At 44.3% G+C, this 22500-nt stretch overlaps 2 protein-coding genes across 2 annotated transcripts in view; both read left to right on the top strand.

The window, feature by feature from the left end:
* LOC146986534 (uncharacterized) overlaps window positions 1-22500 on the top strand; it is a 1046957-nt gene that overhangs the window by 336885 nt on the left and 687572 nt on the right. The gene's annotated exons all lie outside the window — the stretch shown is intronic.
* Window positions 5052-22500, top strand: part of LOC146986551 (protein NLRC3-like) — a 37336-nt gene continuing 19887 nt past the window's right edge. Inside the window, exons 1-4 of the mRNA XM_085780392.1 lie at window positions 5052-5111; window positions 7051-9266; window positions 9572-9748; window positions 16385-16561. Coding sequence (XP_085636518.1) covers window positions 5052-5111; window positions 7051-9266; window positions 9572-9748; window positions 16385-16561 — 2630 coding nt within the window. The remainder of the gene's footprint in view (window positions 5112-7050; window positions 9267-9571; window positions 9749-16384; window positions 16562-22500) is intronic.

The following is a 22500-nucleotide window of genomic DNA, read 5'->3' as shown; positions in this document are numbered from 1 at the left end:
TTCAGAACTTAACATGGATATAAAGATTTTTTTTTTTTATCTTGTCCTGTCGGTGTCGGCGAGGGAGGAGAGGGAACATCTACAGTCTGAAGATCAGGACAGAGAACTAAACCTGAACCAGAAAGAACCAGAACTAGAAACACACACTCTTGTATTGCTGTCTTTGTGAGGCCAAAAAAAATGTCCTCACTTCTCAAAAATGTCGTCACTCTGGTGAAAAACTCTCTCCGGTCCTCACAACGTAGTAAGAACAAGAACACACACACACACACACACATGAAGCCTCGGTCTGATCCGACGTCAGGAGACGAGCAGCGTCAGATCACCTGACTCACCTGAACGTGACGTGAATCCACTTCACTGGAGTCTGAGGAAAAACCGGTTTCCTTGAACGCAGCCTGAAGAGTCATGAGTTATTAAACCAGGACACAAACTCATTCACAAAACCTGACGAAGCTTCAGACATGTGAACACAGCGACACCTGGTGGTCGATCAGAGTTACAGCAGCTTTTTACACATCACTGACTTCACTGTGTCAATCTGGTCTCAGAGTTATTAGATCTAGATAATTAATGTTTAATGGTTATTAGTGTCGTTTACATGTGACGCTGTTAATGAGCTACAAACGATGGGACGTGATTGGACAATAAAACATCATCAAAATACAACTTCACTACAGTAAAGGAAGGAGAGAGGAGAAAGAAGAGAGAGGGATGGGAAGAGAGAGGGGAGAAAAGGAGAGACAGAGGGATGGAGGCAGAGAGAAAGGAGAGGATAGAGAAGAGAGAAGAGAGAGGAAGAGGGGGAGGAGAGAGAGACTTAGAGGGGGGCAGAGAGGAAGAGGATAGAGAGATAGAGTGAGGGAGGGGGAGAAGAGGAGAGAGAGAGGAAAGAGGAGGGAGAGAGAGAGGGAGGGAGGGAGGAGAGAGAGGAAGAGGGGTGAGGAGAGAGAGAGAGAGAAGGGGGGAAGAGAGAGGGGGGAGACAGGGAGAGACCTAGAGGGAGGGAGGAAGATAGAGGGGGAGAGAGAAGAGAGGGGGAGGGAGGGAAGGAAGGGCAGAGAGAAAGAGGAAGAGGAGAGAGAGAGGGGGAGGGATGGGGAGAGAGGGAGAGAGAAGAGGGAGGGAGGGAGGGAGGGAGGGGACAGTGAGAAAGAGGGAGAGGAGAGAGAAAGAGGGAGAGAAGAGGGAGGGAGGGGGAGAGACTTAGGGGGAGGGGGCAGAGAGAAAGAGGGAGAGGATAGAGGAAGTGGGGGAGGAGAGAGGGATAGACTTAGAGGGGGCAGAGAGAAAGAGGATAGAGAGAGTGAGGGAGGGGGAGCAGAGGAGAGAGAGAGGAAAGAGGGGAAAGAGAGAGGAAGAGGGGGAGGAGAGAGAGAGAAAGAAAGGGGGGAAAGGGAGAGACTTAGAGGGAGGGAGGAAGATAGAGGGGGAGAGAGGGGGGGGGGGGAAGGGGAGAGAGGGAGAGAGGGAGAGAGAAGAGGGAGGGAGGGAGAGAGGGGACAGAGAGAAAGAGGGAGAGGAGAGAGAAAGAGGGAGAGAAGAGGGAGGGAGGGGGAGAGATTTAGGGGGAGGGGGCAGAGAGAAAGAGGGAGAGGATAGAGGAAGTGGGGGATGAGAGAGAGAGAGAAGGGGGAGAAAGAGAGCGTAGATAGAGGGGGAGACAGGGAGAGACTTAGAGGGAGGGAGGAAGAGAAAGAGAAAGGAGAGAGAGGGGAGGAGGGAAGAGGAGAGAGAGAGAGAGAGAAGGGGGGAGGGAGGAAGCGAGAGGGGGAGGAGAGAAGAGAGACCTTTGACCTTTAACTTTCCCTTTAATTCATCAAATACTTCACCTCCATAAAAGCAGAAGCATCAAATCAGCCACATACAGATCAACAGCAGCAACATGAACAAACATTCAGTGTTTCAGAGACTGAGGAGCAGAGACTGGTCGACTACACAACATAAAACACCACACACACACACACACACACACACACACACACACACACACACACACACACACACACACACACACTAATGCTGCGTTTAAGACAACTCGGAAGTCGGAAAAAAAATAGCTCCGAGTTGTAAAAAATGAATTGAACGGCGTCGAACTCGGAAATTACAGGTCGGGAACTCGGGTATCATATCAGAGCTCCGACTTTCCGACTTGACGTCATGACAACATCAAAACATGGCGGCCCTCGTCTTAAACGGTTAGAATTTAGACATTTTAAGTTATTTGTTGAGGTTTTAATGCATATTTTTGTGTATTATTGCAGTAGCCTCTATGAAATACGTTTATATTAAGCTGTGATTGTTGTATAGTGTGAAATTGCAGTCTGGAAATAACGTTAAACTGTTATCGAGGCTGTAACATTATATGTGCACTCATCTGCGGCGTCTCCTCTCCTCCAAAATAAACATCATTTACTGCTGCATTTATTTCTCGTATTCAGCGATGAGCCACAATAATACGCCAAACTTCCTTCAGGTATCCATGTTTCTTTTCTTCCGAGTTCCTGCAGCGTGAACGCAATGATGTCGGAAGTCGGACATTTCCGAGTTGGGAATCCCGACCTCCGAGTTGTTTTGAACGCAGCGTAACTCCTCCAGGTCAGAGACGGTTCTGTAATACGTGAACTGCACCTTTAGCCGAGTGGCGACTGAACCCCTGAACATGAATGAGGCATCAGTCGACCCCAGACCTTCCATCCTGTTTCTGCTGCTCAGCCTGATGCTCGTTGCTGCTGCTGCTTCACCTATGAGGGAGGTGACCACGGAGACCAGGACCAGGACCAGGACCAGGACCAGGACCAGGACCAGGATTAGGACCAGGACCAGGACCAGGACCAGGACCAGGACCAGGACCAGGACCAGGACCAGGATTAGGACCAGGACCAGGACCAGGACCAGGACCAGGACCAGGACCAGGACCAGGATTAGGACCAGGACCAGGACCAGGACCAGGACCAGGACCAGGACCAGAACCAGGACCAGGACCAGGACCAGGACCAGGACCAGGACCAGGACCAGAAGCAGGACCAGGACCAGGACCAGGACCAGAAGCAGGACCAGGACCAGGACCAGGACCAGGACCAGGACCAGGACCAGGACAAGAACCAGGACCAGGACCAGGACCAGGACCAGAACCAGAACCAGGACCAGGACCAGGACCAGGACCAGGACCAGGACCAGAACCAGGAACCAGGACCAGGACCAGGACCAGGACCAGGACCAGGACCAGGACCAGAACCAGAACCAGGACCAGGACAAGGACCAGGACCAGGACCAGGACCAGGACCAGGACCAGGACCAGGACCAGGACCAGAACCAGAACCAGGAACCAGGACCAGGACCAGGACCAGGACCAGGACCAGGAACCAGGAACTAGGACCAGAACCAGAACCAGGACCAGGACCAGGACCAGGACCAGGACCAGAACCAGAACCAGAACCAGGACCAGGACCAGGACCAGGACCAGCTGGATCCAGGACCAGGACCAGGACCAGAACCAGGAACAGGACCAGGATCAAGACCAGAACCAGCTGGAACCAGGACCAGGACCAGAACCAGGACCAGGACCAGGACCAGGACCAGAACCAGGACCAGGACCAGGACCAGGACCAGGACCAGAACCAGGACCAGGACCAGAACCAGCTGGAACCAGAACCAGGACCAGCTGGAACCAGGACCAGGACCAGGACCAGGACCAGGACCAGGACCAGAACCAGCTGGAACCAGAACCAGGACCAGGACCAGGACCAGAACCAGGACCAGGACTCAAAAACTGGTTGATCTGTTGGTCTAGTTTAAAATCACTGTCAAGATTAGAAACAACTCCTCCTCCTCCTCCTCCTCCTCCTCCTCCTCCTCTTCCTCCTCCTCCTCCTCCTCCTCTGAACACATCAGGTCCACTGTAGCAAGTAGCCGTCCTGAACCAATCAGAGAGAGATGAAAATAATGCTGATAATGTGATTGGCCACCAGTGACACGCCCACTTGTTACACATGATAATTTATTCTTTCTAATCCCAGAGTCAGAGATGAACTCAGCACAATCAGCTTCTGTTCCCACAGAAAAACACCTGTAAGATGTGTGTGTGTGTGTGTGTGTGTGTGTGTGTGTGTGTGTGTGCGTGTGTGTTCTTGTATTTACTACGTTGTGAGGACCGTCAAGAGTTTTTAACCAACAGAGTGAGGACATTTAGGGGAAGTGAGGACATTTTGTCCGGTCCTCACTTTTTCCAAGGGCTGTTTGAGGGTTAAGACTTTAGGTTATAATTAGGTTTAAGTTAGGTTAAGAGTAATGGTTAAGGTTAGGGTAAGGGGCTGGGGAACACATTATGTCAATGAGTGCATTTCTAAAAGGAGTTCATCATGATTCTCCTTGTATCCTCCTGGTTTCTGTGTGGACTTACATTTAGTTGTGGTTGTGTTTTCCATATATGGTCGTGTTGCCAGACCGGGGCGAGTTAAGTTACAACACTGAGACACAAATTAGTTGATGACAACATGTGTGATGAATAAGACAGAGAACAGACTGAGCTGTAACTTGTAGTGGAGTGTCTTTAAATCTCTCAGCAGCTCTTCTACCACAGCTGGATCTCAGCTCACTGTTTATTCATGGTGTCAGAGTTCACCTGTCCATACAGGTGTAATACCAGGAGTTACCCAGCAGGTGGCGCCACTCTACTGTAGAAAGTGACTTCCCCTCCCTCTGGCACCATGAACTTGTGGGATTTCCAGTAAACACAGAGCAGCTGTTCAGACGCCATGTTAGAGTGAATGAAGAGCAGAAGGAGAGAAACTGAAGTCTGAGGCGAGTGAGTGTCAACACAACATTATTATTATTATTATTATTATTATTATTATTATTATTATTATTGTTGTTGTTGTTTTTGATGTGTCAGAGTGTGAGAGTCAGTGTGTCTGTGTGGACTGTGGAGGGAAGAAGAGTCAGACGTAGTCCGTACATACGTCAGCACATTGTCTCAGATTCACCTCCACACAACTTCTTCAAACTCAGAACAAACATCAAAGGTCAAAGGTCACGGTGACTGGATGAAAATGGATTTAATGTCAAAGTACTATGAGTGGTGGAGGTCGACGACTGGATCAGACAAGGAAGTGATTATAGTTTGTCCTCGGTGCATTTGGGTGTGTCTTGATTCTGTGTGTGTGTGTGTTACTGGTTTCCCTCTCAGACTGACTGAAGTCCTGAAGATGAGTGTTAATGTGGAGGAACAGGAGGACAGATCAAAGTCTCTGGAGAGTGACCGGTCCAAACATGAACCTCCAGACTCACAGTAAGAGACCAGATAAAAACCTGAAGTGTGTGTGACGTCACAGAAGAGGAAACATGTGTGTGTGTGTGTGTGTGTGTGTGTGTCCACTGATCAATGTGATGTGAATAAACACTAGGGCTGGGACTTTAACGCGTTAATTACGATTAATTAATTACAAAAAAATTAACGCGTTAAAAAAATTAACGCATTTTAATCACACTTATAAAAAAAATCGATTTTTTTTTTTTTTTTTTCTCACCAAAAGAGAGACTGGCAGAGATGAGAGCTGGTGAAATGCTAGCATGGTTATTTAAAACACCATCTCTGATCTCTGCCTGCACATAGATACACAGAATGCGCTCAGCTGCAGCGCTATATCTATGACCTGTCACTGTCACAGGTGCAGCTCATCTCATTATGATAGGACTTCACCCTCAGAGCTCTGTCTTCAGACTGTCCTGACCTGTCCCTGAACATCACACAGGGACAACATGGAGCTGCTGTGTGATTGGTTACTGAGTTTTATTGATGTTTACATCAGGCTGAGTTCAACAAATCAGTTTATGCTACTGTGATTTAAGTAGCCTAGTTAAATACTACAGTAATCATCATAGTGTATTGGAAGGAAAGACCATTTAATCTGTATGTATCAAATATCGATTAATGAATTAATCGATAATTTGCATCCCTAGTCTGTTGGTCTTGGTTAAGTACCACCTTGAATGCTTAAGCTTATGTATTCAGTCATTCAATGGTATACTAAAATCCATGTGAAAAAAAAACTGTTCACGGTTCTCAGGTCAAATATTTATATGCGATTAAAATGCGATTAATTGCGATTAATTAATTACAAAGCCTCTAATTCATTCGATTAATTTTTTTAATCGAGTCCCGGCCCTAATAAAAACATGTTTGTGTTTGCAGAGGTCAGAACCACAGACTGAGAGCAGAGTCTCCAGGATCCATCTGTCTGTCCATGAAGAGTGACTGGTCCAGAGAGTTTCCTCTAAACTTCAAGTCTGGACCTGGACCTGGACCTTCAGAGTCACGGTAAGAGACAGTTTCTACTGTAAACTGAGCTGAAGATGATTCAGTCATTAGACTCGTGTGAAGGAAACAGAGAGAAACCAGGAACCAGATCCATCAGACTCTGAAGGTTCACAACAAACCTCAGAGACAGAAACCAGACCAGTTCAGGACCAGGTCTTCATTCAGCTCGTCTCTCTACACTCGTCTTCCTCTACTTTCTCTCTCTCTGCTCCTCTGGTTACTGAAGCCCCGCCCCCTTGAGGAGGTTAACCAATCAGAGCTCAGATGTGGAGCTGTGACATGTTGTTGATCCAGAAATGTCTTGACAGGAGGAAGAGGAGTGGTGTCTCTGTGGACCAGCAGCTGTCCTGCTGTGGTCTCTGTCAGGACGTCCTGAAGGATCCAGTCTCCACCAGCTGTGGACACTGGTTCTGCAGACAGTGCTTCACCTCAGACTGGGACCAGTCTGGTTCTTCAGGACCCCCCTCCTGTCCCCAGTGTGGACAAAGACCCAGAGCCAGAGGTGAGCTGCAGGCAGCCAATCAGAGCAGCTGTGGACAAAGTGAGACTGAACATCTGTCTGCTGATGTGGTCATTTGTGAAACCAGGACCTGTTGTTTTCTCCAGAGTCATTGTTCCATCACACAGCACTGACATTTAAGATGATGATTCAAACCTTCTCTTTGTTGTCTGTAGTTTTTCTGTAGCTGATGAAAATAATCTGATCAGATTGTCAGACTCTCTGTCTTCAGTCTGACTCTGTCTCTTCTCTCTCAGCAGATCGTGGTCTGCAGGAGGTTTTAGATCAACATAAGATCAGTCTGAGGAGCAGATGTGAACGAGTGACTGAAGGAACTGAGGGAACAGGAAGTGGAACAGGAAGTGGAACCCTCCTCAACAGGATCTACACTGAGCTCTACATCACAGAGGGACAGAGTGAAGAGGTTAATACCCAACATGAGGTGAGACAGCTGGAGACAACGTCCAAGAAGAAGACCCTCCATGACACTCCAATCAAGTGCAACGACATCTTTAAAGACTTACCTGTCCAACAGAGAGAGGACGTCTCTACGGTCTCACCTGTCCAACAGAGAGAGGACGTCTCTACGGTCTCACCTGTCCAACAGAGAGAGGACGTCTCTACGGTCTCACCTGTCCAACAGAGAGAGGACGTCTCTACGGTCTCACCTGTCCAACAGAGACCCATCAGAGTGGTTCTGACCAACGGCGTCGCTGGCGTTGGAAAAACCTTCTCGGTGCAGAAGTTCACTCTGGACTGGGCCGAGGGCTTGGAGAACCAAGATGTCAGTCTGCTGGTTCTGCTTTCGTTCAGGGAGCTGAACCTGATCAGAGATCAGCGGTTGAGTCTTCTCAGGCTGCTCCATGTTTTCCATCCAACATTACAGAAGGTCACAGCAGAGCAGCTGGCTGTCTGTAAACTTCTCTTCATCTTTGACGGCCTGGATGAAAGCCGACTGTCACTGGACTTCAACAACAGGGAGGTTGTGTCTGATGTCACACAGACGTCATCAGTCAACGTGCTGCTGACAAACCTCATCCAGGGGAATCTGCTTCCCTCGGCTCTGGTCTGGATCACCTCCAGACCTGCAGCAGCCAATCAGATCCCTCCTACATGTGTTGACAGGGTAACAGAGGTCCGAGGCTTCACTAACGCCCAGATAGAGGAGTACTTCAGGAGGAGGTCCAGTGATGAAGATCTGTCCAGAAGAATCATCTCACACATCAAGACGTCCAGGACCCTCCACATCATGTGTCAAGTCCCAGTCTTCTGCTGGATCAGTGCTACAGTTCTGGAGCACATGTTGACCACAGACCAGAGAGGAGAGCTGCCCAAGACCACGACTGACCTGTTCTCACACTTCCTGCTGGTCCAGACAAAGAGGAAGAAGAACAAGTACGGTGAAGGACATGAGACGAGTCCACAGGAGCTGACGGAGGCCGACAGGGAAGTTCTTCTGAAGCTGGGGAGGCTGGCGTTTGAACAGCTGGAGGAAGGAAACATCATGTTCTACCAAGAAGACCTGGAGCAGTGTGGTCTGGATGTCACAGAGGCCTTGGTGAACTCAGGACTCTGTACTGAGATCTTCAAAAGAGAGAGTGTGATCTTCCAGAAAACAGTCTACTGCTTTGTTCATCTGAGTGTTCAGGAGTTTCTGGCTGCAGTCTACATGTTCCACTGTTTCACCAACAGGAACACACAGGTCCTCAAGAAGTTCCTGAGAGAACAAGTCAAGGAACATTATTTCAGTGACTTGTCCTTAGCAGAAAAAGACGGTGGCGGCAGTAGCAGCGGCGGCAAAGAAGAAAAAGAAGAAAACTACAAACAGAGAGAGAAACCAAAACAGAAGTCTTTGTTTAAGAAGCTTCAGAATTTTTTTGGATTCAATGCAAGCAGTCCTCCAGTGATCGGTAAAAGTCCTCCACAGATCAATGACAGTCATCCACAGATCAATAAAAGTCATCCACAGATCAATAACAGTCCTCTAACCCTGGATGTCTTCCTGCAGGGAGCCATGCAGAAATCCCTCTGCAGTAGAAATGGTCACCTGGACCTGTTTGTTCGCTTCCTTCATGGCCTCTCTCTGGAGTCCAACCAGAGGCTGTTAGGAGGTCTGCTGGGTCAGACAGACAACAGTCCAGAAACCATCCAGAGAACCATCAACAACCTGAAGGAGATGAAGAGTGATAAAATCTCTCCTGACAGAAGCATCAACATCTTCCACTGTCTGACGGAGATGAAGGACCAGTCAGTTCATCAGGAGATCCAACAGTTCCTCAAGTCAGAGAACAGATCAGAGGAACTCTCTGAGATCCAGTGTTCAGCTCTGGCCTACATGCTGCAGATGTCAGAGCAGGTTCTGGACGAGTTGGACCTGAGCAAGTACAAGACATCAGAGGAGGGACGATGGAGACTGATCCCAGCTGTGAGGAACTGCAGGAAGGCTCGGTGAGTCCAGAAATGATCAATATAATTATTGATTAGCAGTTTAGATCAGTAGTTCAGATAAACACAATTTTTCTTTTCATTATTCTTAGTTTGACTTTGAAAACATTACGTAAGGGATAATATAGAGTGAGCAGGCTTTGCTTCAGGGTCCCGTCCATCCTGTCAGAGTGATGAGGATCAACTCAGTCAGAGAAGATGAGCTGAAGCTCAGATGTTCATCACATCATCAGATGCATCAACTGTGTTTTTACTGCAGCTTTCATCTGGTTTGATTCTGACACATTTGATATTTTCTCTCTTCACAGACTTGTTGGTTGTGAACTCTCAGAGAGTCACTGTGAAGTCGTGGCCTCAGCTCTGAAGTCCAACCCCTCCCACCTGACACAACTGGACCTGAGTGAAAACTACAACCTGAGTGATTCATCAGTGAAGGTTGTGTGTGCTGGACTGGAGAGTCCAAACTGTCGACTGGAGACTCTGAGGTGAGTTCACTGACTGGACCTGTTGGACTTTTGTCTGTGTTCAGTTCAAATGTGTGAAGTTCAGTTTGAAGCAGCGACTGATTGTGACTCCATGTTACTGCAGCTGGTAGAAGGTGAAGGGTCAGAGGTCACTCAGCGGTCAGTGTGGTGGTGGTGGTGATGATGATGATGATGATGATGATGATGATGATGATGATGATGATGATGATGATGATGATGAGCTGCTCTCAGATGAAGCTGCTAACAGAACAGCTGGATCAGCCACTGTAGCTGAAGCTGAGCAGATGTGATGTAGATCTGAGGCCGGAGAAGCTGATGTGTGTGTGTGTGTGTGTGTGTGTGTGTGTGTGTGTGTGTTGCACAGACTCGACTTTACTGCTCCACAATGACATTTTGAGCTTGATGTCGACTCGTCGCTGATCAGGTGAGTTTGGCAGCACAAGTGGAGAGCTGCTTGAAACAACAGCTGAGTGGCTGAATGAAACTAATCCGTCACCCTAATTGATTTAAATTGTCTTCTGTTGCTGATGCACGGCCTTGATAAACTTGGTTATTAATGTTATTCTAGTTGAGGATGTGGATGATCATGAGGGAGGGAGTAGTGGAGCAACAGATCAGTGTTTTTTTTTTTTTTTTTTAATCAATTTTTTATTTTGTTTTATTTCATTACAATTCCATTTATCCATTCCCCTTGACCCCACCCTTTTCCCGGGGGTAACATTAGATTAATAATAATTATTATTATTATCAACAGTACATAGCAGACATATTCATAAGACAGAGAAAAAACAAAACAAAACAAAAGGACAACAAAAACAACACACAAGCCCATCAAAACAACACTTTGACTTTCTAGGTTGTGTATAGCTTCTACCTTTGCCTTTTGGGCACGAGCCCTGGAAACAGATCAGTGTTGATCCTTGATTGCTCTCCACGGATCGGCACGCAAGTGTTCCACAGGTCGTTGATGAAAAGAAAGTTGTGAATGTAGCGCCAAAAAAAAACTCTGCTCGTATAGGCAGCTTTATGTCGCGCACAACAACAAACAATAACAACCAATCAACCAGAATCGAAAAACAAAAACTGTGACTGAGCAGGACTGTGATGGTGATTGGCTTACAGACCTTTGCTTGTGTCGTTTTCCTCCCTAACACACAGTAGCTCCAGTATTTTCTTTTCACTTCTATAGGAGTGTATGTTACAAAAAAAACTGATTTACAACTGGTTGTTTATTTACCTGCTGTTCTGTACTGATTTCTATCAACCAGTCAGTGGATACAGATTGTTGCAAAGCGTTTCCCTCCTCCTGTGATTTTAGTTATGACGGTAAAAATATGAACGATGTTGGGGCGGTGCGTGGCGCAGTGGTTAAGGCGGCCGCCCCATGTAGAGGCTACAGTCCTCAACGCAGGTGTCCCCGGTTTGAATCCCGCGTCGGGCAGACCTTTCCTGCATGTCATTCCCCCTCTCTCTGCCTCCCCCTTTCCTGTCTATATCACTGTCTATCAAATAAAGGCAAAAACACCAAAAAATATATACTTAAAAAAAAAAAAAAAGATATGAACGACGTCGACTCAACTTTCATAACATTAGAGTCGACTTTAAAAAATCTGAAGTCATGCAACTACTAACCACACACACAGTTTATCATCCTGTGTGTGTGTGTGTGTGTTTGTTTGATCCAGTTCAGTCCTGAATCAGAGAGTTGTAGTCAGTGTTTAGTCCAACAGGTATTGATCAGATATTGATTGTATATTGACAGACTGATCTGAGGTCAGCAGCAGCTGATGAATCTGTGCTGACATGTGGATGATGTGTGTAGAAGGCCACATGATGATGATCCACAACAACACAAGGACAAAGTCCCTCTACTCATTTACACACTGATCATTGATCAGGACACATCTGATCAATCATCAATCATTTCATCTTCTTCTTTTATTCTTTATTCAGATTGGTGGACTGCAGTTTGTCAGAGATCAGCTGTTCTTCTCTGGTCTCAGCTCTGAAGTCCAACCCCTCCCACCTGAGACACCTGGACCTGAGTGGAAACTACCTGAAGGATTCAGGAGTGAAGGCTCTGAGTGGTTTTCTGGAGAGTCCAGACTGTAGACTGGAGACTCTGAGGTCAGACTCTGTTTTATTTCTGTGCTCAGATGAATGTGATGTGAAAGTTGTGTTGATACTGAGCTGCAGACATGAGGCTGATATTCTACTGATCCACACTGAGGCTGTAGGACAGGGTAGGCAGGCGCTCACAGACCAAGACCAGGGCTGTGGGGGGTCGGCACCTCAGACAGCTCATCACACAACAACCTCACAACAAACACATTCATGCACAATGGTTCACACAGATCCAAGTCTTAAACATGTGCAACACCTTTTCCCCACAATCCATGCCGTCCTGACATCAGCTGTTATTAACACACAACTCGGATCAATAACAGGATCACATGTTGGAGCACCGCTCACATCACACAACAAACCTTTAACACAATCCACACTCACACCTGAGCAACAAGGATGTTAACTGTACACAACAAGCTGTTATTACAAGGTTTACAACAGAGAAGACACACAACCTGGGCTGTGTGTGTGTGTGTCTGAGTGTGTGTGTGTGTGTGTGTGTGTGTGTGTGTGTGTGTGTGTGTGTGTGTGTGTGTGTGTGTGTGTGTGTGTGTGTGTGTGTGTAAAAGTGTCTAAGTGTCAGTAGGTTAAAACTTGCTAACTGCTTGAAACAACAGCTGAGTGGCTGAATGAAACTAATCCGTCACCCTAATTGATTTAAATTGTCTTCTGTTGCTGATGCACGGCCTTGATAAACTTGGTTATTAATTTTATTCTAGTTGAGGATGTGGATGATCATGAGGGAGGGAGTAGTGGTGCAACAGATCAGTGTTTTTTTTGTTTTAATCAATTTTTAATTTTGTTTTATTTCATTCCAATTCCATTTATCCATTCCCCTTGACCCCACCCTTTTCCCGGGGGTAACATTAGATTAATAATAATTATTATTATTATCAACAGTACATAGCAGACATATTCATAAGACAGAGAAAAAACTAAACAAAACAAAAAGACAACAAAAACAACAGACAAGCCCATCAAAACAACACTTTGACTTTCTAGGTTGTGTATAGCTTCTACCTTTGCCTTTTGGGCACGAGCACTGGAAACAGATCAGTGTTGATCCTTGATCGCTCTCCACGGATCGGCACGCAAGTGTTCCACAGGTCGTTGATGAAAAGAAAGTTGTGAAGGTAGCGCAAAAAAAAAAAAAACTCTGCTCGTATAGGCAGCTTTATGTCGCGCACAACAACAAACAATAACAACCAATCAACCAGAATCAAAAACTGTGACTGAGCAGGACTGTGATGTAAGTAACTCTAAAAACGACTTTCTGGTAAAAAGAGATTCACTTCCTGTGCTTTTATTTTGGCGATCCGGCGCCGGAAGTAACAAGCTCCCGTATCGTTGTTTTCTTTACGTTTCTCAAAGCAGACGGCAAACTGTGCAGTGAGGCATGATAAGTCTGCTCCTAAAGGGTTCTACATAAAATGGTTAAGCACCCAGCTGGAATTGGGAACAAGGTATTGTGTAAACAACATGTTTTATGTCCGGCTATGTGTGGGGAAAATGCTAATTGTCATACGCTAATAGCGATGCTAATGTTAGCCTCTGTGTAGTGTGCATATGTTTGGCCTCATGGTGGTGATGTTGAGCTAACAATAGTCTTTGAATCTGTTATGTGTCTATGGCAAACGTTTTATTGTCATTATCTCATGTAAAATGTTGATTAAGGTTCATATATATTGTCATAAGGCATATTTTGGTGAAAATCATTCACAAAGGTTATTTTATTTACTTCATAAGAGCTCATTTTATTTCATTTATCTGTCCTTTAGCTCTACGGTGTTGAAAGAAGAACGGATATGAGTGAAAGGAAAAGGAGAATTATGTTCAAATAAGGATGACGGCTGAACATAAATAAAGGCTTCTTGAAAACATCAAGCTTCACCATTGTCTGGCTGTGGTTCGCTACATGTGATGGTGATTGGCTGAGAAGGGTCTGGCTGCGGACAGGGGCGTTCCCGTCATGACACGGGAACGCCTATGGGCGTTCCTGGCTGGTAGCCTTTCATGTGACGTACTTCCGGTTGAAGTAGCATTCTAGCGAGCGGCTAGCTGCTGCTAAACTCTGTAAATATATAACTTTAGCAACATTTGAAACATTTTCAGGCGAGAAAGTGGTCGTTTAGATCCCCACTGTGTTGAAAATCTGACAAAATACCCGCTGTTTACAAATTTGTTCCGACGAAGTCGGCGTTCTCTGGCGCTAGTAAAACTAGCCGTAGTGAGCAACGCACTTCCGGTTATTTTCACAAAATAAAATACCCGTTGCCTTTTATCGCTTAGGTGCTTTTACTTTGTAAACAGGAAATGAACCTACCCTCGCTGTAGCTAGCTTGGAGCTGCCGTTTTGACTGCTCTCTCGTCCCGTTAACGGCATTTAATCGTTCAATATGCCACCGGAGAGTCTTGCCAGCTCTGAGACAGGCCTGGCTCATTTTAAAGTATTTATTTATTTATGTAAATGTGGTGTTTTCTGTGCGTAGACTGACCCCAAGGCAGCACTGTCCAACCATGGTTTTTTATTCAAACAAACTTCTGCTACTGCCACAGTTGTTAGATTTCATCAAAGAGACCAACATTTATTCCCTAAAAGAAGTTTAAGCAGCCGGTGGTAAACCTCTAAAAGCCATCGGGTAAGTTAATTAGCAGTCGTTTTCTCCCCGGGGTGACGATTGCAGGCTGGCCGGCGGAGCACGTCAGGAGCCGGGCTGCTGCCTCTGTGATGCCGCGGTCACTGCTCGGACCTGGAGCTTCGCTTCGAGGTTAACTTCTAAACAGCCGTCGTTTGGATAAAATAAATATTGGATAAATATGAGCTGTGACCGGGACATCACAGAGGCAGCAACCCCGTCTCCTGACGTGCTCGACCGGCCAGACTACTCCGTCACCTCGCGGGGGAAAACGACTGTTAATGAACTTATCCGTAGGTTTTTAGAGGTAAACCACCGGCTGGTTTAACTCTTTTTAGGAGATAAATGCTGGTTTCATTGATGAAATCTTATTGTGGCAGTTGCATTAGTTTATTTGAATGAAAAGTGAAGCTTCATGTGTGCAGCGTTATGGACACAGCAGCCCTGTCTGGAGGCTCTGCAGCCTAACGTGTGTACAGAAATCCGAATGTGAGCTGGAAAGACTGAAATGCCAACCTGGGAGGAAAGGAAGGTAAATGGAGGTAAGATAGTTCAACAGATGGGTCAAAAGGAAGGATGAAGGAAAGGAAAGAAAAACATGGAGGAGGATCAAAAGAGGACAGAACGAGTAGCCTAGTCAAGACGAAGGGAACAGATTCGGTCAATTTAATCCATTAGGTTAAATCAAGTTAAAAAAAAATCTCGATCGTAATCAAACTGACTATGTAAATCAAACGAAAGATTAAATTAAAATTAACATTCTTTATCTTGCTTAGCTTACTAATGGTAGCTCTACGCTACCTGTCGTATAAACTGACTAGCGGATGTGGCTATGTTAACCCAGCTATTAACCCCCGGATGTTGACAAGCGCGGGTAGACCATGGATGTATTAGGGGTAGACGAAGAAGAAGGGGAGAGGGGGGGGCGTTCCTGGCTGCGAAGGGGGCGTTCCTGGCCTCGGCAACGGGTCGACAGTAACGCCCATTTGTGTCCGCAGCCGGACGATATTGGATTGGCTTACAGACCTTTGCTTGTGTCGTTTTCCTCCCTAACACACAGTAGCTCCAGTATTTTCTTTTCACTTCTATAGGAGTGTATGTTACAAAAAAACTGATTTACAACTGGTTGTTTATTTACCTGCTGTTCTGTACTGATTTCTATCAACCAGTCAGTGGATACAGATTGTTGCAAAGCGTTTCCCTCCTCCTGTGATTTTAGAACAACGTTGGGGCGGTGCGTGGCGCAGTGGTTAAGGCGGCCGCCCCATGTAGAGGCAACAGTCCTCAACGCAGGCATCCCCGGTTCGAATCCTGCGTCGGGCAGACCTTTCCTTCCTGCATGTCATTCCCCCTCTCTCTGCCTCCCCCTTTCCTGTCTATATCACTGTCTATCAAATAAAGGCAAAAACGCCAAAAAATATATACTTAAAAAAATATATATGAACGACGTCATCAGCAACTGTTCGACGTCGACTCGACTTTCATAACATTAGAGTCGACTTTAAAAGATCTGAAGTCATGCAACCGCTAACCACACACACAGTTTATCATCCTCTCTGTGTGTCTGTGTGTGTGTGTGTGTGTGTGTGTGTGTCTTTGATCCAGTTCAGTCCTGAATCAGAGAGTTGTAGTCAGTGTTTAGTCCAACAGGTATTGATCAGATATTGATTGTATATTGACAGGCTGATCTGAGGTCAGCAGCAGCTGATGAATCTGTGCTGACATGTGGATGATGTGTGTAGAGGGCCACATGATGATGATCCACAACAACACAAGGACAAAGTCCCTCTACTCATTTACACACTGATCATTGATCAGGACACATCTGATCAATCATCAATCATTTCATCTTCTTCTTTTATTCTTTATTCAGATTGTGGAGCTGCAGTTTGTCAGAGATCAGCTGTTCTTCTCTGGTCTCAGCTCTGAAGTCCAACCCCTCCCACCTGAGACACCTGGACCTGAGCTTCAACAACAAGCTGCAGGATTCAGGAGTGAAGGGTCTGAGTGGTTTTCTGGAGAGTCCAGACTGTAGACTGGAGACTCTGAGGTCAGACTCTGTTTTATTTCTGTGCTCAGATGAACGTGATGTGAAAGTTGTGTTGATACTGAGCTGCAGACATGAGGCTGATATTCTACTGATCCACACTGAGGCTGTAGGACAGGGTAGGCAGGCGCTCACAGACCAAGACCAGGGCTGTGGGGGGTCGGCACCTCAGACAGCTCATCACACAACAACCTCACAACAAACACATTCATGCACAATGGTTCACACAGATCCAAGTCTTAAACATGTGCAACACCTTTTCCCCACAATCCATGCCGTCCTGACATCAGCTGTTATTAACACACAACTCAGATCAATAACAGGATCACATGTTGGAGCACCGCTCACATCACACAACAAACCTTTAACACAATCCACACTCAAACCTGAGACTGAAGTCAAGCCAGCCCACACGTTGTTTTAAGGTGCGCGCATATACGGCACATTACGGCAAGAGCGAGAAAGTGCCCGTAAAATGAAAAAAGCAATGACCCCGAAACGTCTGATGTGGCATTTCAAAATAAAAGCCGGCCTTTCAAAATAAAAGCCTTGAACACTGCATTAATTAAAAAAACCTGCTAGTTATTACTGTACCATTCCACTTCAGACTGATAGTACTCGACCTGAAGATGACATCCAGAAAAAATCAGACCAATCTGATGTGGAATTTCAGAATAAAAGCCCTCTGAACTTTAATATTTTGAAGTATTTTGTGTACATTTACAGTATCATTTAAAAAAAACTGCTAGTTATTACTGTACCATTCCACTTCAGACTGATAGTACTCGACCTGAAGATGATACCCAGAAAAAATCAGACCAATCTGATGTGGAATTTCAGAATAAAAGCCCTCTGAACTTTAATATTTTTAAGTGATTTGTGTACATTTACAGTATCATTTAAATTCCACATCAGATCGCCCTGATTTTTTTCTGGGTGTCATCCTGAGGTCGAGTACTATCAATCTGAAGTTGAATGGTACAGTAATAACTAGCAGATTTTTTTTTTTTTTTTTTTTTTTAAATGATACTGTAAATGTACACAAAAATATGCAAGTTCAGAGGGCTTTTATTCTGAAATTCCACATCAGATTGGTCTGATTTTTTCTGGGTGTCATCTTCAGGTCGAGTACTATCAGTCTGAAGTGGAATGGTACAGTAATAACTAGTAGTTTAAAAAAAAAAGATACTGTAAATGTACACAAAATACTTAAAAATATGCAAGTTCAGAGGGCTTTTATTCTGAAATTCCACATCAGATTGGTCTGATTTTTTCTGGGTGTCATCCTCAGGTCGAGTACTATCAGTCTGAAGTGGAATGGTACAGTAATAACTAGCAGTTTAAAAAACAATGATACTGTAAATGTACACAAAATACTTCAAAATATGCAAGTTCAGAGGGCTTTTATTCTGAAATTCCACATCAGATTGGTCTGATTTTTTCTGGGTGTCATCTTCAGGTCGAGTACTTTCAGTCTGAAGGGCTTTTATTCTGAAATTCCACATCAGATTGGTCTGATTTTTTCTGGGTATCATCTTCAGGTCGAGTACTATCAATCTGAAGTTGAATGGTACAGTAATAACTAGCAGATTTTTTTTGTTTGTTTTTTTTTAAATGATACTGTAAATGTACACAAAAATATGCAAGTTCAGAGGGCTTTTATTCTGAAATTCCACATCAGATTGGTCTGATTTTTTCTGGGTGTCATCTTCAGGTCGAGTACTATCAGTCTGAAGTGGAATGGTACAGTAATAACTAGTAGTTTAAAAAAAAAAGATACTGTAAATGTACACAAAATACTTAAAAATATGCAAGTTCAGAGGGCTTTTATTCTGAAATTCCACATCAGATTGGTCTGATTTTTTCTGGGTGTCATCCTCAGGTCGAGTACTATCAGTCTGAAGTGGAATGGTACAGTAATAACTAGCAGTTTAAAAAACAATGATACTGTAAATGTACACAAAATACTTCAAAATATGCAAGTTCAGAGGGCTTTTATTCTGAAATTCCACATCAGATTGGTCTGATTTTTTCTGGGTGTCATCTTCAGGTCGAGTACTTTCAGTCTGAAGGGCTTTTATTCTGAAATTCCACATCAGATTGGTCTGATTTTTTCTGGGTATCATCTTCAGGTCGAGTACTATCAGTCTGAAGTTGAATGGTACAGTAATAACTAGCAGTTTTCTTTTAATTATACTGTAAATGTACACAAATACTTAAAAATATCAAAGTTCAGAGGGCTTTTATTCTGAAATTCCACATCAGATTGGTCTGATTTTTTCTGGGTGTCATCCTGAGGTCGAGTACTATCAGTCTGAAGTGGAATGGTACAGTAATAACTAGCAGTTTTTAAGAATTTATACTGTAAATGTACACAAAATATTTCAAAATATTAAAGTTTAGAGGGCTTTTAATGGAATTTCAGAATAAAAGCCCTCTGAACTTTAATATTTTGAAGTATTTTGTGTACATTTACAGTATCATTTAAAAAAAACTGCTAGTTATTACTGTACCATTCCACGTCAGACTGATAATACTCGACCTGAAGATGATACCCAGAAAAAATCAGACCAATCTGATGTGGAATTTCAGAATAAAAGCCCTCTGAACTTTAATATTTTTAAGTGATTTGTGTACATTTACAGTTTCATTTAAATTCCACATCAGATCGCCCTGATTTTTTTCTGGGTGTCATCCTGAGGTCGAGTACTATCAATCTGAAGTTGAATGGTACAGTAATAACCAGCATTTTTTTTTTTTTTTTTTTTAAATGATACTGTAAATGTACACAAAAATATCAAAGTTCAGAGGGCTTTTATTCTGAAATTCAACATCAGATTGGTCTGATTTTTTCTGGGTATCATCTTCAGGTCGAGTACTATCAGTCTGAAGTGGAATGGTACAGTAATAACTAGCAGTTTTTTTTTTTAAATTATACTGTAAATGTACACAAAATATCAAAGTTCAGAGGGCTTTTATTCTGAAATTCCACATCAGATTGGTCTGATTTTTTCTGGGTGTCATCTTCAGGTCGAGTACTTTCAGTCTGAAGTGGAATGGTACAGTAATAACAAGCAGTTTTTTTTTAAATTATACTGTAAATGTACACAAAATATCAAAGTTCAGAGGGCTTTTATTCTAAAATTCCACATCAGATTGGTCTGATTTTTTCTGGGTGTCATCTTCAGGTCGAGTACTTTCAGTCTGAAGGGCTTTTATTCTGAAATTCCACATCAGATTGGTCTGATTTTTTCTGGGTGTCATCTTCAGGTCGAGTACTTTCAGTCTGAAGGGCTTTTATTCTGAAATTCCACATCAGATTGGTCTGATTTTTTCTGGGTATCATCTTCAGGTCGTGTACTATCAGTCTGAAGTGGAATGGTACAGTAATAACTAGCAGTTTTCTTTTAATTATACTGTAAATGTACACAAATACTTAAAAATATCAAAGTTCAGAGGGCTTTTATTCTGAAATTCCACATCAGATTGGTCTGATTTTTTCTGGGTGTCATCCTGAGGTCGAGTACTATCAGTCTGAAGTGGAATGGTACAGTAATAACTAGCAGTTTTTTTTTAATGATATTGTAAATGTACACAAAAATATGCAAGTTCAGAGGGCTTTTATTCTGAAATTCCACATCAGGTTGGTCTGATTTTTTCTGGGTATCATCTTCAGGTCGAGTACAATCAGTCTGAAGTGGAATGGTACAGTAATAACTAGCAGTTTTTCTTAAAATAATACTGTAAATGTACACAAATGCAGTGTTAAAGGCTTTTATTTTGAAAGGCCGGCTCTTATTTTGAAATGCAACATCAGACGTTTCGGGGGCGTTGCTTTCATTTTACGGGCACTTTCTCGCTCTTGCCGTAATGTGCCGTATATGCGCGCACCTTAAAACAAAGTGTGGGCTGGCTTGACTTCAGTGACCTGAGCAACAAGGATGTTAACTGTACACAACAAGCTGTTATTACAAGGTTTACAACAGAGAAGACACACAACCTGGGCTGTGTGTGTGTGTGTGTATCTAAGAGAGTCAGAGAGAGAGTAGGTTACAACTTGCTAACTGTTAGCCACCGTAGCTCAGGCGTTGGTCTCCCGTCAGATAAAAGCTGCTGTTGTTCTTCAGATGAAGCTCATTAAGGTGTTCACCTCTCCAGTGGAGCATCACTGCAGTTGAATTAGCTGCTAAACTGCTGGAGGCTAAAAAGCCAGGGGACACGTCTGTGTGTTGACCATTCACCAAGGCAACGTGAACAGAAGTGCAGCTCAGACATGGTGCAGTTAAGTGAAGAGGCAGCGTAGCGTTGTGCCTTTTCACCTCCATGTGAACTCTCTGTGGGAACTTACTGCACATGTGCAAACAGCCACATACACACCGTACTGACAGAAGAGGCAGAGCAGCTCTGGGCCTTTGCTCTGTAATACTACACATGGCTGAGTGGTTTGTGCAGCTGCTGCCTGGACAGAAGCTAGCTCTGTTTACTGGCTTTTATTAGACCATGAAAATCACCACATTCTGACACATTGAACTTGTAGTAAAGTTATCTGAAAGTCCAAAAGAATCCAACTTTAGATGAAGTGAATAAATCAAAGCCCTGACTGCACCTCACTGGTTTTTAGTCCAGTCTCTGTTTCTCTTCATGTTTCACCTCCACTACAGAAACACATGTGATGTATCAGACAATAACTGATCTATAATCAATAGCTGCTGGCTCCATCTCTTTCCTGAGGCTCTGTGATGTTTATAGTGAAACATTCAAAGCCAACATCCCATAATAAGCTGGTGTGTTTCAGGTTTTTCTGTCTCTGAGCTTCATTCGACATGTGTTTCTACTCGTTAGTTGTCATGGTAACAGAGTTCAGCCTCACATGTTTGTTGTCTTGAGCATGGTCAGTAAATCTCTGATCAATGTGGCTGCACAACATGAGTTTGTCTGGATGGAGCCACAGGTGGAGCTGACAGGTGAAGAGGCGGAGTCACTGCGTCTGTGTTGAAGCAGCAGCAGCTTCTCATGAATATTAATGAGCTGTTTTCTCTCGATGTGACTGTTTAACCTGCTTCCTGTTGCTTCAGCTGATGGACTTTGATTTTCTAAACTTGTTCTTTCTGAAGCTTCTTCAGCTCTGAACAGATGATGAGACACTGAATGCTGTCAACAAGGAGCTTTGTCCTCAACTCACTGCTTTTATTCTTTATTCAGATTGAGGAACTGCAGTTTGTCAGAGATCAGCTGTTCTTCTCTGGTCTCAGCTCTGAAGTCCAACCCCTCCCACCTGAGACTCCTGGACCTGTGCAGAAACAAGCTGCAGGATTCAGGAGTGAAGCATCTGAGTGGTTTTCTGGAGAGTCCAGACTGTAGACTGGAGACTCTGAGGTCAGTTCACTGACTGTTACTGTTGTAGATCTTAGATCTTTGATCCACAACTGAACCTGATTGATCTTCACTCAGAACTTGAATCATTGACTTTGATGTCATGAATGAAGGACGTTTGAAATAGTTGTTGTCTCATGTTTCCACTTGTTCTTCTCTCACACTGACAATGACTCTTCACTTTCAGCTCATTTCACTCAGTCTGATCAATAATCAATGATCTGATCACTGCAGCTGTGTGTGTGTGTGTGTGTGTGTGTGTGTGTGTGTGTGTGTGTGTGTGTGTGTGTGTGTGTGTGTGTGTGTGTGTGAGATCTGCATTTCATCTTCTTCTTTTATTCTTTATTCAGATTGTGGAACTGCAGGTTGTCAGACATCAGCTGTTCTTCTCTGATCTCAGCTCTGAAGTCCAACCCCTCCCACCTGAGACTCCTGGACCTGAGAGGACCCAGCTACCTGGACTACAACAACAACCTGAGCTCTTCATCTCTGCAGCAGCTTCATGATCTTGTGAAGAGTCCAGACTTTCGACTGGAGACTCTGTGGTGAGTCTGATCTGTAGCTGTTTC

The sequence above is a fragment of the Trachurus japonicus genome, chromosome 6 (assembly GCF_045865225.1).
Source record: "Trachurus japonicus isolate A0001 chromosome 6, Traja_1.0".
Taxonomy (NCBI): Eukaryota; Metazoa; Chordata; class Actinopteri; order Carangiformes; family Carangidae; genus Trachurus; species Trachurus japonicus.
This window is presented reverse-complemented; position numbering and strand designations above follow the sequence as displayed.